The sequence below is a fragment of the Mycteria americana genome, chromosome 15 (assembly GCF_035582795.1).
Source record: "Mycteria americana isolate JAX WOST 10 ecotype Jacksonville Zoo and Gardens chromosome 15, USCA_MyAme_1.0, whole genome shotgun sequence".
NCBI lineage: Eukaryota > Metazoa > Chordata > Aves > Ciconiiformes > Ciconiidae > Mycteria > Mycteria americana.
This window is the reverse complement of record NC_134379.1, coordinates 3,309,716-3,328,137: the sequence shown is the minus strand read 5'-3', so window position 1 is coordinate 3,328,137 and position 18,422 is coordinate 3,309,716. Positions and strand designations below refer to the sequence as shown.

At 36.7% G+C, this 18,422-nt stretch overlaps 1 protein-coding gene across 9 annotated transcripts in view; it reads right to left on the bottom strand.

Annotated features, from left to right (window-relative positions):
* BCAS3 (BCAS3 microtubule associated cell migration factor) overlaps positions 1–18,422 on the bottom strand; it is a 378,393-nt gene that overhangs the window by 284,111 nt on the left and 75,860 nt on the right. For all 9 annotated transcript variants that reach the window (XM_075517892.1, XM_075517894.1, XM_075517888.1 and 6 more), the window contains exons 12-13: positions 16,070–16,240; positions 6,034–6,127 (exon numbers count right to left, since the gene is read on the bottom strand). In XM_075517892.1, coding sequence (XP_075374007.1) covers positions 6,034–6,127; positions 16,070–16,240 — 265 coding nt within the window. The remainder of the gene's footprint in view (positions 1–6,033; positions 6,128–16,069; positions 16,241–18,422) is intronic.

Below are 18,422 nucleotides of genomic sequence, written 5' to 3'. Positions count from 1 at the left end.
TCCAGTCTAGACACTCTCTAGTTTAGACTAATCCAGTTTACCATTGAGCAACTGATTCTAATTGGTAACATTTAATCCTTGCCCTGCCCTCTCCCCATTTCCTCTCCCCATTTCAGACCCTGCATACACTTACAATTCCTGGCAGACTATCATCAACACGTTAAAAGCTTGAAGACTTTTCTGTAAACATCTTAAATTAAGTAACCCCCTATGGTGTATTCCTTCCTTTTGAGAACTTCCAAAATTTAGTCCAGGGCTCCTTCACCCAGAGTTTACATAATAAGCTCTTGTCGATTTACATTATGCAGCAGACAGGATTCTTCTGCAATACTATAATGACTGTGACATTCTGCAAATGGCGTGTACCTGCATTTAATATATAAATATATATAAATTATATAAATATATATGAATATATATTAAAAAATTATAGATATATAAAGGTTTAACGCCTCCTATAATGACAAATTCTTGCATAATGTTGCATTGGCAGAAAAACATCTTAATAACCAAGAAAATATTTACCAAAATTTTTTATCCCGGCTACATTTTAATTATGGTAAAAATTCAGCCATTATAAATACAGACCTTAGCATCAATACTGCTGTTTTACATTATGTAACAGAAAATTGTTACTGGTTGCACAATTGTTACTGGTTGCACATAACTGGCATTTCTAAATATCTTACATTTATAGCATGGAAAAGGCCAAATCGCCATTCCAAGAAATGGTGGAAGGCTATGTTGTCCTGTAAACCACAGTAACAGAGTATGTATGTTCTCCAAAAAAAGGAAATAATGCAGGCAACATTATCCGCAACTCCGTTCAGCTAACAACATCCGAGAGTATTTTCGTGTGGCCAAGGTGTATTGACTGTAATCCTGTAATGACAGGCCTTGTTCCTGGACCCAATCTAAAGGTATCAAGATTTTCTTTAAAAAAAAAAAAAAAAAAAAAAAAAAAAAAAAAAAAACAGGAAAAATACGATGCATAGGTTTAGGAGCATATCTACACAGATGCAGTCTGAAAAATTAATCTAAATCACCTAATGTGAATTAGTAAATAGCACTAAACTTTTGTCTGGACACACTGTCCACAGTAAGCTGGCCTTCAATTCATCCAAAATTGAATATTCAAGCTAAAATAAATCAAGCCAATGTTAACGCTAAGTAAAAGCATCCACACAAAAGCTTAATGTGATTTTCATTTAATAAGTGAATTAAAGTAACTGTTCTTAGAGTCTCTTTGTAAGTATAAGCCTCTTGTTTCCACTACATCAATATACATGCCAGAGGTACATTAATAAAGTCCCCAGTCTATTAATACTACTTCACTTCCTCATATTATTTATTCTCATCTTGAAAAGCTTTAATAAAAGGCTTAAAGTCTTCCTAAAAGTTAGAAGCCGCCTGCCTTTGTTCAGAGAGGAAAGAGTGGACATGGTGCTCTTAGCCCTGCCTGCAGCAGCTGCTTTGCACAGACCATCAGATGGGTGTTCAAATACGAACTAAACAGTCTCAGAAGGCAGCTCATTTCCCTCGCAACGCTTTCTGTGTGCCTAAGAGGTGTGACTTTCTTCTTAGACGTGGATCCTTCTCCATTAGGTTGAAGAAATATTATTATTCTGCCAATCAACTACAAAAGAGTGCTATAATCAAAACACGTTCAGTGACTGCCATCCAAAAGACTCTGCGTATCCGCAGTGCCCGGCCGACGGGCTATCAGCCGCAGCTCCCTGCAAAACTCACCCACTTTGTTGGCCGTTTCCAAGCTGCGTGAATTATTCTGCTGGCAGGAGCCCATTTCTGGTCATCACCTGCACCGGGGCCCCACAGCTCCTTCCTCTTACATGCCCGTATCCTTGCCACATACTGTGGTGCAAGCGTCACTTCATGGGAAGGGGTTGTGGTAAAAAATAAATAAATACCATGTGTATGCATTACTTATTAAGCAAATGTACTGCAAAATCGGATCCTTTTTTCCTGTTAGTATACAGCATCTCTTCCACGGCACTTGGCAATGCTAAATTATTACTATGACATTTATTTAATTTATTCAATATTGGATGGATGTCTAAGAATCAAAACACAAGTGCCTCAGAAGAGGGACCTTATCTCCATGTAAGTCACAAAAGTCACTGGCATATACGGCATTATATAAATAAATCATGATTTTGACATATATTAAAGTGTATAGAAAAACTGTGTCAGTTTCCTATGGAAGAAAAGGATACACGAAATACTCATATTCTAGCAATTAAAAAAAGAAAAAAGAAAACAAGTAACAGTGCCAAGTCACCTGAACTTGAAACTTGGAATCGGATTTATTAAGCACACTTCCAAAAACAGAACAAGAATGTTATATAGGAAGTGTGCCCGCCGGCCAGAAGAAACACTGTCACCAAAGCTGACAACACAACTGGCAAAGAGAACGGATTAAGGAGGCTCACATCATAATTTTTATTTTTACCACTAGAATAAGGACCCAGTTAGTATTTCATGTCTGTTTCCCAAAGATTCAATCAGCAACAAATGGCAAAGGAGCACCAGTTCTTTTTCACTTTTATTGAACTACTACGCATCTGACCTATTAAAATGAAAAATGTTAAGCAGAGAGGCAATAACAATATACGCAGGGACCCAGCTTTTAGAAATTCCATAGGACTAAGGGATTTTGTGGATGTGATGCCTGGCCACAGATTTTCAGCTGTAGTACAAACACTCCCCCCTAAAGAAACCCCAGCAACCCACTCCCCATAGTGGGGGAAAAAAACAGTGGGGAAAAAAAACACAGGAAAAAACACAGAGAAAACCTAAACTACCAGGAACTGCAGGTTTTTTCCTTTATGGTTTTTTTTCTTTCTTTCTAATGTTAGACATGATTTGCTATATGTCTTAGACTGGGACTTTTACAGTCTCCCTAAAATCAACTGACTCAGAAGCAAGCTTTTATTAACATAAGGGTCTGGAAGAGATATACAGGGACATGCTAGGCAGCATTAAAAAAAAAAAAAACAAAAAAAAAAAACAAAAAAAAAAAACAAAAAAAAAACCAACACACCGCAAAAAACCAACAACCAAAACCAAACAAAACTATGGTGCCCCCTAAATATACTCAGAAATGATATTTCAAGTTTGTTATTTTATTATTCAACCAGATTTTCAGAGTAGCCATAGATCTCATACAAAAATAGCAAACTGTATGCCAAGTTTCTCCTTTCTTTGAATACCTCAAAAAAAGAAAAGAAAAAAATTCAATAGATTTGCCTTGAATTTAAACAAAAGGTAGACCTAATGCCAGCAAAAGTCATTATAGAAATGCCTACACAGCACAATGAAATGCTATGCAGAGACACCCCTGCTTGTTCCTTCATGATTTTGCCTTGTGATGCAGCTAATGGAAAGGGCTGCGGGTACAGCAAGCTCTCGTTGCCAAGCTCGGAACTCCGCATAGATTATTTACCTTGCTGGGAGGAAAAAACAACCCCCAAAGCCTCAAAACCAAAGCAAACCAGAAAACAACAACCAAAAAAAGACACCCTCCCCATCAGCAAGAGTCCTGCCATTGTTTGCAACAGACTTTCAATCAGGCCCATAATAACTTATCTTGGACACTCAAGCACAGTAAAGGATTTCTTCTTGGTTTCAAAAAGCAAGATTAGGGAAAAATATGACTGCCATTTACTGACATTAGCAAGTCTCTTTCCTTCTCTTTGGATTGTCTTCTGATAGTTCTACAACGCAGCAATATATTACCCCTTCCCAGGAGCTATTCTCACAATGATACCCGTAAATTCTGTACTGCTATTTTATCACAATTAACTTATCCCTAGCAAGCGCCTTCTTCAGTATGAAAACATAAACAGCAGAAACCCAAAAAATGCATCTTACTGGCAACGGATACCTTTAAAATACAGCTTAAAGTGGCTGTGGCACTGTTCTACTGGTTTACTGCACAAAAACCATATATATCCATCCTCCCTATCCATTGACCTTCAGTGGTTTCCAGTGTCAGTGGTGGCTTTGTTTTAGATTTTTTTCAAACACAACCCTGTAAGTTTTTACAGACCTGAACACCCGGGGAGCTCACGGGCCCTTGGGATGAGACATGATGAAAGTAAGCTATTTGATCAGCCATAGAGAATAAAATAGTTCACTGAAACAGATCAGCTTTCCCCGTTTGCCTTTATAGCAAAAGTTTGCTGTTGCTATGTTCTAGTGCAGCATCGCAGACAACGCTTGAAATGATGAGTAAAAGTGGTTTTTTCGCTGCAGCCAGCCAATAGACGAAGCCAGTATCAAAAGCCACCTCTTGTTTTGTTCTGCTTTGCAATGAGATCAGCTTGATTGGCAATATACCACTATATAATGGATTAAGATGATGTTACTTACAACACTGGCTTCAAACAAAATTCTACCTTGATGTTAAATAAAGAATACAGAATCCTGTGTTAAGTGCTGCTTTCATGCTGTAGGCAGCTGAGGTAATAGTTTTCAACTGTTTTGATATTGCTGTACCCAGAACATGCGGTATGATTCAATACCTTGCCATGAATCATCCCTCCTGCAAATACCTCCTAACATACATAATTTGCAATCAGTCAAAAATAACTGATCAATAGATAATAACATCAATTAGAATAAGCGTTTTGCCATTAAGTATCTTATTGCACCATTAGATTTAAGGTAACAGTCTGCTGTATCATATACAAAGGATTGTAATTTTAGTACCTGAGCAAACCAAAAGAACTTAATTATAATACACGTAATCCAATAATAGGTAAATATATCCTTCAATTTAAAAACCAACAAGTTCATTTCCTTTTGCACAAACACTCTCTTTCCTTTAAATTTAGACAATCATAAAAATTGTCCTAAGGAGGCATTTAATGAATATCTATAAAGCATTCTAATTTAAGCAGCTCTATTTATTTCACTGAATTAGCATTGCTCAACTCTAGGTATTCTCTTTCTACCAGAGTACGAAGCAAAAAATATTATTGTTCTGGAATTGGCATAGTTGATTCTCAGTTAAATGCACAGAGTTCCACAAAAAATTCTCTTAAGTATCAGAAGAAAATTCAGCCAGATGAGAATACAGTTTTTTATGTCAACTCACAGTGAAAACGCTGTGAACTGCACTCCGCTATTAAAGAGTTCCGACATAACAGATGGGATGTCAGAATAGGACCAACTGGTCAGTGAAAGTGAAAACATAAATGACAGACATTTAGCTTTATTCTTTGAAATGTGACTTCATCCTCAAGATCTTCATGGCATTTGCTACATTTTAGAAACCGTTAATTTAGGGAAGTGGAAGCTGTTGATTCGCTGGTGATAGCACTACTACTGCAATCAACCCTTTTTTTTTTTTCTGTCTCTATCTACAGTAGTAAACATGTTAATTATCAAATTAATAAGATTTATTAACGGACGAGATTTGTAGTTATCTCTGCTGCCCACGGTCATTGTTTATTTACAAAGAGGAAGGAGAGGAATAGGTACTTTTGAGGAGTTTCTAAGTATCTTCAGATTATAGTTGATTTCACTCAGGAGAGAGCGTAGAATCACAAACTCTTCATCAACAAAACACATAATGGCAGTGTAAGTTACTTTAAATAACGGTGCCAGTGAAATGTTTCATTTTATTTTCATATTTATGGAGGAGTACAATTTAATACATGTGCCGATCCTCTGGATACCTGCATATCAGAACAGCTGGATACCTGCCTGGCGGGATACCCAACAGAAAAGGATTCCTTAGTACTTCTGCTACATTCGAAGCGGTGGGCCGAATCTTCTCACATACACCATAGTATAATAGTGCCTTAAGTTCCAGAAAAGACAAATTAACCAGTGTATGATGCATTCAACACTCAGAGCAGGTGAGAAGTCCCAGTAGCAGTGAGTAGATATTTGCACGTATCACAATGGTATTTGCAATTCCTCCAAAGCAATAGAACACATACCTACGATATTTTACTGCCTTCATCTTGTTTAGAACTATCACATTAAAACGGTAAAAGAACTTACCACTAGGGTTAAAAGCCATGCAGCAAATCGGCTTTTCATGTGCAGGGAAGTGGGCCACAATACCATCACTATCAGAGTCCTCACTGACAAGTACCTGCATAATATTAATAGAGACAAAGGAAGGTTAGGCAGTAAAAATACACCTAAGAGAAACCACCAACTTATTAATACAGGAATTGTTTTATAAGATATACACAGTGGTGTGAATTAGAAATCTAACTGCGTGTGAACTAAACACAATCTTCTGTGATTTTTCCAGATAAAGTGACACGAGACGTGCTCAAATAACCTACTATTAACTAGAAAGGATCAGGCGCTTTATACCTGGATTCCCTATTTATTTATCCTATTCAAATAAGGCAAAATGGAAAAATACTACTGTTTTGCTACATAAAGTATTAATGGCTGCACAGAAGCTTATTACAAAAAAAGTCTGTATGCAGTGCACCAGGCAGCAACATTTAAGGTTTCTATTGCCGTTGGCTGAAGCAAGGGTTGTGACCTCTCTCTATTACTATAATCGAGAGGGCCTGTTACTCAAATTCGGGACAGGAGCTCTCCTGCTCACGCAGGTCTCCTGTGGACAGGAGCTCTCGTTCCACCGGACGCAGCGGCAGCATGCAGTCGGACTAACGTAAGGAGGACGGGTGTAATTACGCCGAAGAGCGCGGGCAGTTCTTTAACTGTAAACAACAGATTATTTTCTCTAAGCAATAAGGAAAAAAAAAAAATCACATAATAGAAAGAAAAACAAGAGGTAGCATAGAGTTTTTCAAAGAAAGGGGAATATTTAACCATTACATAAATTAGTATTTTCTTTGGGAGGATTCAAAGTATAGATGGCAAACGAGTGGCAAAACGGACCAAAACGCCAGTCAGAGAAAGCGGGTTTGCTTTCCACCAGGGATGTGGGTAGGAACACTACAGCTTGCATCCCGCTAACGAGCGGTGATGGACTTGAAGTATCTGGATTTCCAAACGACACAAGAAATGCCAAGGACTGGGAGCGTGTACGCAAGCAACTGCATTGCAAAATATGCAGCTAACAAGAATTTTCTTCATCATGAAGTTGCCTCAATGGACATTAAGTAACAGTATTACAAAGGCTGTTAATAAAACCCCTTAACAAAATCATGCTGTCGTAAAATACCTTCCTGCGAATGAAAAAGCAATGAAAAGGCAGGAGAGAGTTTTCACAACAGAGGGAAATTAAGTGGAAGAGGAAATATCTGGACTGAGAGCTGTGTTGCGCAGCATCTTCTGGAGAAAGGGACAAAGGATGAGCTTTTGGTTTTTTAAACAAAAGGCTATTTGAAGTTGATAAAACTACTTGGGCCAGTCAAAACTAAAGCTGACTGTGAAGACGTACAAAAGGATCTGCAAAAGGACACAGTGTTACCTGCATCTAAGTGTATGAAAAGAAAAAGATATTCTTAGATTTATAGAAGAGAACCAATAGATGTGTGGACAAAACATATGCAAGAGCTGTAAAAGTATTTTATTCCTTGGTTACATCATGTTAAAGACTAAATTAAGTAAAACAATGAGAAAGATCTGTCAGAAAAGGACTTAATAAAAGGGTTTCTGTGGTAAGCAGAAACCACCTTCTTAATAAGATAGTGCAAAATTTCCCATTTCAAGTTCAGAATAATTTGTCTGCTGCTTCCAAAATAATCTGAAAGGTTTTTAATACTTCCTATTCCTAACAGATATCAGAATAATTTGAAGATATTTTTATGCTTCAAAAAGAGAAATCATCTTTAAATGTTTAAAGAAGTCACGTAATATGGATGAAGAGGCCTGCGCCTGACTTATTTTAAATGTTCAAATTACTTGGCACTGTCACATAAGCACAATTATGGTTTTGCTTTCCGTTGTCAGCATTTCGTGCTTATTCCAGAACCACTAACCAAAGGGTCTGGAGATCTTCCTAAGAGCTTTTCAAAGAAACAGTGTTCTTTTCTCAGCCTATATAAACTGCACTAAATAACTCCTATACATCATCTTTTCACAGCTTCCACTTTTAGGTAACTTGGTCTTATCCTAAACATTTTGCTCTAATTAAAGAAACACGGTAATGATAAAGTAACATCATAAACCAGCTTTACAAAAGAAATAGAAGTTTTTTTAAAATCTAGTCTGTTAAACAAAAAATATTTAATCTAGCAACGTGTGGGCATCGACAGTATCTAAATCATTGCTAAAAACAGTTATATAGCATATTTCACATACATCATCATCTACAGACTGTAAACTGGATTAATTCAGCATGTGCTGCTTTTTTTTTTAAAAAAACCCCAAAACACTAATGATAAATGCACCACTGTTACCATCCCTGCAACATAAACCCCTATTCAACAGCCAAGGAACACTCTGGATGGGAAGACGACCTTTAAATATTTTTCCTCTGGAAATACGATACAAAGCAAAAATTTCACAACATTAAAAATTGTGAAACACCTCAGACATACCAATTTGAGACTACAATAAAGCCCAAATCTGTTATTTGTATGCTATGCTAACTGTTTCCGTGCTTTAAAATGTTTTTTTTCCAATCACTGCTTAAAATTATCTTCCTGGAACAACCTTTGTGTTTAATCTAAAATGAGTTTTGAAAAATCTTCACTTTTCACTGTAGAAGCTAATTTTCAGATATAGCAAACCAGTCCTTATTTTGGCTGTTATACAAGCCCATTGTTTGTGAAAGACAGACAAGAAAGAAGAACTTATCAGCATAACATCCAATCGAGAAAGAAAGAAAAGCAACTGTGAACTTGTGGATCCTGAAAACCCTCGCCTGCCACCAAGCCTGGCTCGTGCAGAGCTTTCAGGCTCAAACTAAAATATGTTAGTCTCCTGCATTAGCCAAGTAAAAAAAAAAAAAAAAAAAAAAAAGAACAAACCCAAACAACATTAAAAAAGCCCACAAAAACACCTTCATTACTCAAAAATTTGGAAATCCTTGAAAGGTGGAGAATCTGAAACTCGGGCTGTAGCGGTGCCCCACCACCTCCTTTCTTGCCATCCACTATCTGTCACTCTCTGCCCACTGTGGCCAGAGTGGAAATGCTTGTGAAACACACACGTGGAAACACACTTCCTTGTGCAAGGTAAGATGAAGTTGAAAAAATGTTCTTAATCTTTTTTAAATCAAGACGAAAAAATAAATCCTTGTGGAACAGACAAGAAAGGAAGTCCTTTTTTTTAAAATCACCAACTTGTATTTAAATCTTCAGGCTGGACTGAAGATTTGTCATGGCCTTCCCCTGCACTTTTGCAATGGACAGCTGGGGAAAACATACATCACTTTTTACAGTTTCAACACTACAAAGAAAGGAGGGGGGGAAAAAAAAAAAAAAAAAAGGAATTACAGCAGTTGGCTTAACTACACCATCAACCAAAGAGGAGCCCCTTCGGAAATGTCCCTTCCAAACCTGCCACAAAACAAAAGCCTGGTTCACATGCCAACTTAGAGCTTGCATAGCTCTACAATCATAGTACAATTTTCATCATTGTATACAACTTAAGGAAAACAAAATTATGCTGATATAACACAAGCTGCTTTATAGTGGAATACATTATTTTCTGTATTAGAGATCTTTAAATGGATATAACTGCCTCAGTACAGCAGGGTTTATATAAATTTGGATAGATCAAATAGCACAGATTTCGTGCAGACAAGGGTGAAGACCGGAGCTGTACAGTAATGAAGAAGTATTCAAGGCCTCCGCCACGCAGACTTCACAAATTTTAGAAACCACTTCTTGCAGAGGCTGAAGTGGAAGATGCCATCTGCAAAGGTGCTGGAGAGAACGATGTCCGTAGGCTAACAAATGGCACATGAAATCAATACTGACATTGTACAACTGGTTCCATTCGACCAGTTTATGGTTTCTTACCACTGAAAAGAGCGGAGTTGGAAATTTTTCTTGGAAGTCGAAACAGTGGTACAAATTGCCTAATAACGCATGCAAGCGCTGTCAAAAAGCTCGGAGGAAGCAGCTCATTCAGCTTCCCGACACGCAGGGCAGACAAAGCCCACAGGAATCCCGAGGCTGCGATTTTTTTCATCCCAAACAGGCTTCGTCCTCCAAGGTAGTGGCCTCTAACCACTCTACTATTAAAAGACCTTACAAAGTCTCTCATTGAAAAAGGTTCATAAATCTTAGCATTACTCTTATAATTGCATAGTCACTGAGGTTCATAAGGATGCTCAAGTATCTTCCTTGCAGAGTTCCCCATCATTACAAATAGAAACACCATTTCAAGAAAAACAACCGCCAAGAAAGAACCACTGAGGCTCTTCTACCAAGACGGCCCGGTGAATCTGCACTCAGCCTGTTTCTGAGGCCCAAAGAGCATCTTATCAAGGGAGCTGCAACACGATTTTCAAAAGAGCTGCCCAGCCAACAGAGTCCGTAGCTGGGCGTGCTGAGCCAACGCTGCAGCGCTCTCAAGGCGGCCCTAGTAAAGTTCAACAGAACGCTGCAGTTGATCAAAGATGAATCAAGTCCTCTTTATCTCACTCTAAAAGAGAAACAGACAAAACACCTAGGGGATCGTTACATTTACTATCAGAAAATAGCGTTTGCTTTGAGGGCAAGAGATAGCTGAAGCCGAAGCTTTTTTCTCCTATGCCATATTTTTCTTCATTCGTTGTATTTTCCATACTGCTGAACAGAAGCCACTAGTAATTATGACTTCAATTATTTTAATCTTTAAAGGCAAATTACACCACTTATCCCAGTGGAGACATGTTTTCAAATAAAACATGAAAGTAACAGAAATAAAAATGGACACAAATCTAATCAAGCAGGTCCTACTCTTAATAAAATTAAGAAAGAATAATCCCATCATCATAAAAACAAATAGGTTTGGCAATATTTATAAATATGAATATTATATAATATAGAGATCTTTGCATGTATACTTATTAAGATCTCCATCGATTTCAATAGCTGAAGTTAGTGCAGTGCCCGCTCCAGCTCGTATGCACAAAAACCAGCCCCCTCCATACCGACCCCCCCAATTAGCCTCCCCCAACTTATAGCTAAGGTCAAACATCAGTGGAAAAGGGCTAAAAGTGATAAATCTGTGGCATTAACTACTGCACTCCTTTTAATAGAATCCAGCATAAACTCAAAACAGCCTTGCGCTCAGCCTGAACCATTTATCTGAGACAAAAATGTCTTCTTGACAAAAAACAGATCTCCTTTAATAAAAGTAAGGCAGACAGTATTATGCTCTGAGGGAATCCTGTTGCTCTTTTTATATTTATATATAAAAAGAATTCTTCTGTAATACACGTAGATATAAAAAGTGAAGAAAATTGATGCCAAATATATGAGCATTAGAACATCAAATTAGCCTTTGTGAAAGCTGTTCTTATAAATAAAAGCACTGGTGTTAATGACCAGTAGAATTATGTATGTAGTTAAAGTTTTATTATTGAATACACTTTATTCTTTTAGCTTCTTTTTGCTTTAGACCAGAGTTTCACAACAATTCTTGCTCCTGATAAGCATCTTTATCTGGTTCAATTGTTATCAACTCCTTACCAAATGAAAATGAACTTTTGAAACTGCAGCAGTCTGCAGTTTTTTCTGAAAATTCCTCTTTAATGCAATAAAAAGTTAATAGGGAACAGAAAAAAGCACCAATCACATTTACAACATAAAAAGATCAACATGTTATCTTATTTTTATAAGTTATTTTTAAAATATTTCCTCAAATATTTTCATGTGTTCTGGATGATCTGTGAAAGCAACACAATGATATCTCATCAATCACATCGCTCCATCAAAAGCATTAAGAATCAAGTTTTGTATTTTTAAATGACCGCATATTTATCCGTCAACTAGATGTTAGATGTGTAACAGATTTACATTCACTCACAAAACTGGCGACTTTTGAGAAAGGTCATTATTGCAGCCTACATGTGGGTGGCCTGGTTGATGAATTAATTAAGAATACAGAAACAAAGGTCGAAAGAAAATAATTTTTCTTTAAAACTCAAGCCACTAAAGTCTTACACATTTAATTCCAATTACTGAAAAAGAGGACATCTGTACAGCTTTAGTTTTATCCATTTCAACTAATTAACAGATTCAAATAAATAGTCATTACATCTAACTGAAAAGTTTGCTAACACTTCATTAGAAGGAAGTTTAAACAAGCACACAACCTTGTTAACATATTTTGGTTTACCACAAAGTTACTTGGGCATCTCGATAATTATTTTTACTCCCTTTACAAATATATCATGACAGCCAACTTCAATAATTCTACATTCCTTTGCATTTATTTACTTCCTTCATAATTCAAATTTTCTTAAAGTACCACCACTTTTGAAAGTAGGAGCTATCATATAAACAACCCCTGGGTAGGAGATTTCACTACAATATCTACATTCATAAGGTTTATTAAAAATATTTTCCCTACAGATTTAATCCTGCAAGATTACATTAGAAGATTTCTTTGGTCTTAATTGTGTATTTTTCAGTGGTAAGCTAGCATTTCAACCTCTGCCATGGTAGTGCAGTACATTTCATGAAACGCATTGAGTTCCATCTCGCATTCATTATATTGGATATCTTCAAAATGGCAGATATAATAAAAAATTAGTGAAAACTTAAAGCTGTAGTTAGGCCTTCTGGCTTACATCCAAAACTTGTTCCTTAATCGTCCTACTGGCAGATAAATCTATATGTTCGTACACGTGCACAGAGCAGCTCACTCCATTTTTATGTTGCTATGCTCAAAATAAGGGACAAGCACACACATCATTACTTCACAAGCCTATATATTTAAATAAAAACAAAACCAAAAACCGCTCCCTCACTGAAAAAAGTGCTTATTTCTCCTTGAAAAGCACACACTTGCTTGCCTTAGATTTACTGCCTTCTTTTTCCATTTTCTTTCTCTTTTTAAAACATATTTATTCCCTTTTTTTTTTTACTCTATGTTATCTTAAAGATATATTTTATTACTTGGAAATTGTTTTATTTCATTACAACACCCAAATGCTTAGTTAGGTTGTGCAGGTAGATAGAAATCTTTATGGACCTGAAGGAGGTGAGGTATTCCTTTTACGTTACGAGTCCGCTGATGATAAGAAAATAACTCCTTTCTGCTTCTGAAATTCCCCTCATTTACGATTAGGCTGACAACCTCTGAAAACCATGCACACGCACACAAATATATTTACATAGTTGCTAGACAAATCTGTGATGAAAGGGATGCAAGGCTTTCAAACTGTTAATTCAGTCCAGAAAACACTTGGTAGGCATTACTAATTCTTGTGGTTTCCCAGTCAGCTTAGGAAGAGCGATGCTTGTAATGGGCATCGCCATCCAGCAGCATCCCCATCCAGCAGAAATGAAATACTCCAAAGCAGGCATCTTCATCATCGGAGGAAGCTGTGTTTCTCTGTAGCCACCCTGACCTCTTATTTCCCACCTGGAATCTGAAAACTAGGATGATAAACCAGTAACTTTAGAAAGATCACTGCCACACAGCATCAAGAAAACGGCGACTAAACTGTGCAAGGCATTTGCTATACGGCTGTACAGCAATTACTTTCTCTAAAACACAAGTGAGGTTGCACTCGGCATTACTCAATCTGCTCAATCACTCTTCTATTTCAAACAAAGCGTCAGTAATAACATACTCTGGATGACTATCATCAGCAAACCCATTTGCCACAGAAGAGTAAAATAATTTCAGAAATTAATGCAATGAGGAAGAAGCAACGTAGCTGTCATCCAGATTTCAAATCAGCACAACGCCTAACTACGAGTTCAGATTGAAGTATATGAGCAACCCCTTTTAGTTCAGTGAGATTACTCGCATCGTTTGAAGGTCAGACTTGCTAAAACGCTTTCCTGAACTGAAGCTTCAATCAATTATGCTAGAAAAACTAGCCAGGACTACCCGGCTAGTATAAATACGTGCCATCTAAACTAGCATGTCATTTCTTGCGGGCTGGCCTGCTTCTGCCAGCACACAAGCACAGGATCCCTGCCAGGCTCCTCGGGACAAGTCAATTCGCGCAACTGCCAAAATCAGAATCCACCACGTTCAAAGGAGGCTGCGTGCACAAAAACTTACATTTCCACCTGGCAATGGAAATACAGCTGGAGTGATGGACAAGAACTCAGTGGGCATTGTCAGCACAGACCTTACATTAGAAGGTTCTTTAGTGGGGCAGTGTTGAATGGCAGTCTTTAATTTAGACTACTTACAAAATATATTTATTTTTCATCAACTTTCTTTTTGCTAGACACACATTTCAGTAAGAAAAGATTGTCAAAAAGTCTTCTGTACCACGAAAATCTAACAATGCAAAAGAAAGATTATTTTATTTTTCCTGGAAAAAATATAATGTTAATTCTGAAAGCAAGTCTCAGCACTGAAAAGAAATCATTAATTTAATAGCATTTTAAAACTTCAGATCACAAAAATATGAATGCAAGACATACAATTAAGATATCTAACTTAGAGCCTCCCTCCCTAGAGATTCAAGACAAAAATTATTTTACTAGAACTGATGGCTTATTTATGTTACAGCAGCAGTATTTGGACAAGGCAAGCGTTATCATTTTTACAACTACTTTTCCATAGTGCCCTTTAGGCTTGATAGCTCCCTACTATTGTTAAGGTCAGAGGACAAGTTCATAAAACCTCTAAATCATACATAACAAGACTTAAAAACCTAAGATATATCATTTTTTTCCCCCTAGGCCTATGCAGAAGAATCATAGCACAGACAATGACCATCAGAAATAATGACCGCATTAAACAAGGCTTCATGAGAAATTTATGAAGCAAAATTTTTCTTCTTTTTTTTCTGGCAGTATATGAAGAGCCAAAAGACCTTTTTTTCCAGGAAACAAAAACAAACCCCAACGGTAAACAGACTTATTTTAAGACCTGACTCTGTAAGATCTTAAGGAATATACGTTCTTTTTTCCATTCTCCTCTTATATCTTTCTTTTAACTTTGCAAGAAAAGGCCTATAATGTTATATGAACAATCCCCTTTCAATGTAACATTACTTGCCTAAGTACTTCCAAAACTAATTCTCAGGAACAACCACAGCTCAAACAGCATACTGGGGCTTTTGTTTGTTGTCAAGTAAAACATTTTATTTTCCTCTCAGGTAAGAAAAGAAAATGGCTTGACTACTGATTTGTCATTAACACCTTACTAACTTACCTGCAATAAGCATCATGAATATAGGGGAAAACAAGAAAAAAAGAAATTGTGTTTTCTTTTTTAAATTCAATAAATGTGAACAGTAGGAAAAAAATTTTACAAAATAGTTACAGAGTAATGAAGTGTATGGGAGTCCTGCGTAAACACTGATTCCAGGACCAGACACTTAAAAATGAAATGATTTGATAGAAACAAACAAAGGCAGGGATATCTTCTGTCATAAAGAGAGTACAAAACACCAATTTAAAGTTTGTGTGATAATGGTATGGATGTTTCAACAAATGATTTTGCCTGACGCACTGTACTGTATGTTATTAGTAAAACAGTACATATGCCTCACTAAACAGCATCATGCTTGATTACGTTTTAGTTTTGAAATTTAGGTAAAATTATAAGCTTTTATACTTAATATCCGACTTCACTCATCGCCTTTTCTAAAGTGGAATTCAACAATTCACCGTATTTCTAGACAATCACATTTTCCAGCCACGTTATATATTAATAAATATAATCAGACTACATATACATTTCAACTGATCAGCATAAATCAATGTCAATTATGAACAAGTGTTAGAGAGACAAAATGTGACACTTCACACTTGATGTTGTCAAAGTGTCACATAAATATGTTCTAAGGACAATATATATTTTGGCTTAATTTTAGTCCCAAATAGGACTTTATCACAGCTGTGGGTGTCTGTAAAAGTTTTTGACCTAGCAGAAGTTTCATCTATTTTTCATTTTCAAAAGCATAAAATACATTTTCCTGAGATTTTCATGAAAATGAATGCACATTCTGTTTCTGTGCAAACTGTATTACCTGCCCTTCTGCAACTGTCTCTGTATCAATGATAGTGATGATTCCAGGCACCAGAGGACTTCGACGAATGTTGCTATGAGCTAAAATTTCTTCTTCAGTTGCTCCTGAAGGCAGCGTCCCTGTCAGCTGCGTAACTACTTTCCCAACCATTGTAAGTCCAGTCTTTATCGTCTATAAAAAGAAAGAGAACCAATAAATAATGTTTAGGGCTGTTTTGCAGATCTATCTTGAATTTTTTCTCGACGCAATTAATATAACCAGATTGCGCACACCAGAAGCACACAAAACAAATGTTTTTATAAGTGACCTATAAACTGCAAAAGGCTGTATGTAACAGAAATATCTTGAAAAAATTTAGCATCCTATCAATTTGAAGTATTCACCTTTATTTTGGAATTAAATGCTTCCAAAACATTCTTGAAAAAAGAAATATTTTAATGTAGTCTACAAGTTAGTTTTTTCTTTCTTTAACTTTGTTATTTACGTATTCCAAGAGGTAGAGAGCATGGATAGTCAGAAGAATCAAATGATGAAGCCAAGACGGGTGCGTGTGGAGGGCAGCGTTGCACAGAGAAATACTTACAGCCCCTAATGGTTAATGCTGAAATAGTTATGTCTTCTGCACAAGTGCAAGAGACAAGGAATTGGGCCTTTGGTAGATATGACAGAGACATTCATTTGTTTCTCAGCAATTATGCCTTTTGCAGCATTAAAACTGAATATGGGACCCAAACCCAGCAAAATTAACAATGCCATCCTCAAGGTACTAGAAAGGGTAACTCTGTAGAAAGTACGCACGTATCCCATTACAAATAATGTGACTTTCCACAGTCTGCATGTTTTCCAGACGTGGGTTTGAAAACATATTCATTGCACCAGCTCTTATTATCTAAAGATGCTGAAGAATGTTTTTATGTGATTTGATTTGGAGAAAGTGGGAGAGTGCCCACAGTAGGAGAGATACAGGTTTTTAAAAAAACAAAACAAAACAAAACAAAAAACACACCCACAAACAAACAACACACCACACCAACAATCCAAACTACAACTTTAAATACTTTCTCCTTGAATCAAGGACTGTGCCTTGTTTGCCTATAAAGAATTGAGCAGATTTATTATGCAATATAAATAAGAAATAGCAAAAGTGATCAGAATGGAACGACACTATAACAAGCCAATTCTTAACTAAAAAGACAAGCTAAGCTGCCTGCTAAATTGAAAAGGAAAAAAAATGTACAGATCACAAGCTGAAACCAAGAAGCAGCCACAAATCAATTGCAACTGCTTTGTTTAGTGCTAAAATCTCAAACTGCAGTGATTAGAAAACACATTAGTGTTCATCAATTAGCAGCCAAACGTTTGTTTTAATAATTCATAGGAAATGACTTACACAAAGTCTGTTAGTGTGTTGTCAGGAAAACCTCTGAAGGGCCAACAGAATTAGGCGCCACACTGTATCGATGGCAATATCTAGCCAGGAAGCCTGATTAACCTCTGAGATGCCTCAGCTGATGTACTTACCCCATTAATGCTAATGGAGATACTACCACTTAAAATCGAGCCATGCCTTTATCATAGGAATGTCTTTGGGGTTTAAAGTCTTTAGTAATATCCTGCCATTTGTTTCTTATTATTTCTTTTTATACTCCAATACGACAAATGAGAATAAAACAAATTTTAACAGTGGCAAATTCAGAAGACTGAAAAACGTAATGTGAAGCAGATAATGATATCCGAGGAATAGACCTAAAATAGATCCAATGCCATCACAAGAACGCATTTCAACAGACACTTTCCTTACAAAAACTGACGAGGCAGTTTTCCGGCCAACTGTTAAAATCGTATAAAATGCACTGGTAGTTTATACGGCAGGAAAAAGAAACCACTATAGAAGTACTAGATGGCAAGATACCTATGCAAGTTAAAAGACCAAGATTGTAATTGACCTGTTTTAGAAAATATCTTTAATATTATAACTAGAGAAATTGGATGACAACGTGCCAAGTATAAATTTATAGCTCTCTAGAAAAAAATGAACATGCTTATCTAGCAAAATGAATTACCGTTACATGTTAGAGCAGACTGTGACTGCAGGACTACTGAGAAGTAATAGGTGTACAAAGATGTGGCCGAGGCCATTAGCTCAGCAATATCAGTGCAGAACCATTACGGCACTTACTTCTTTGTGCTATGTGTATATTTGCAAAAACTTCTCTGGTAATCTTTAACCTTTCCCATGCCATATCAGCTGTCCCCTCCATCCATTAGAGCTAATGACCTTGCTCTCACATAAGCTGTTAGTACTCATTAAGAAGTTATCAGGTAACAAGAGAAAACAGATGCAGCCTTTGCT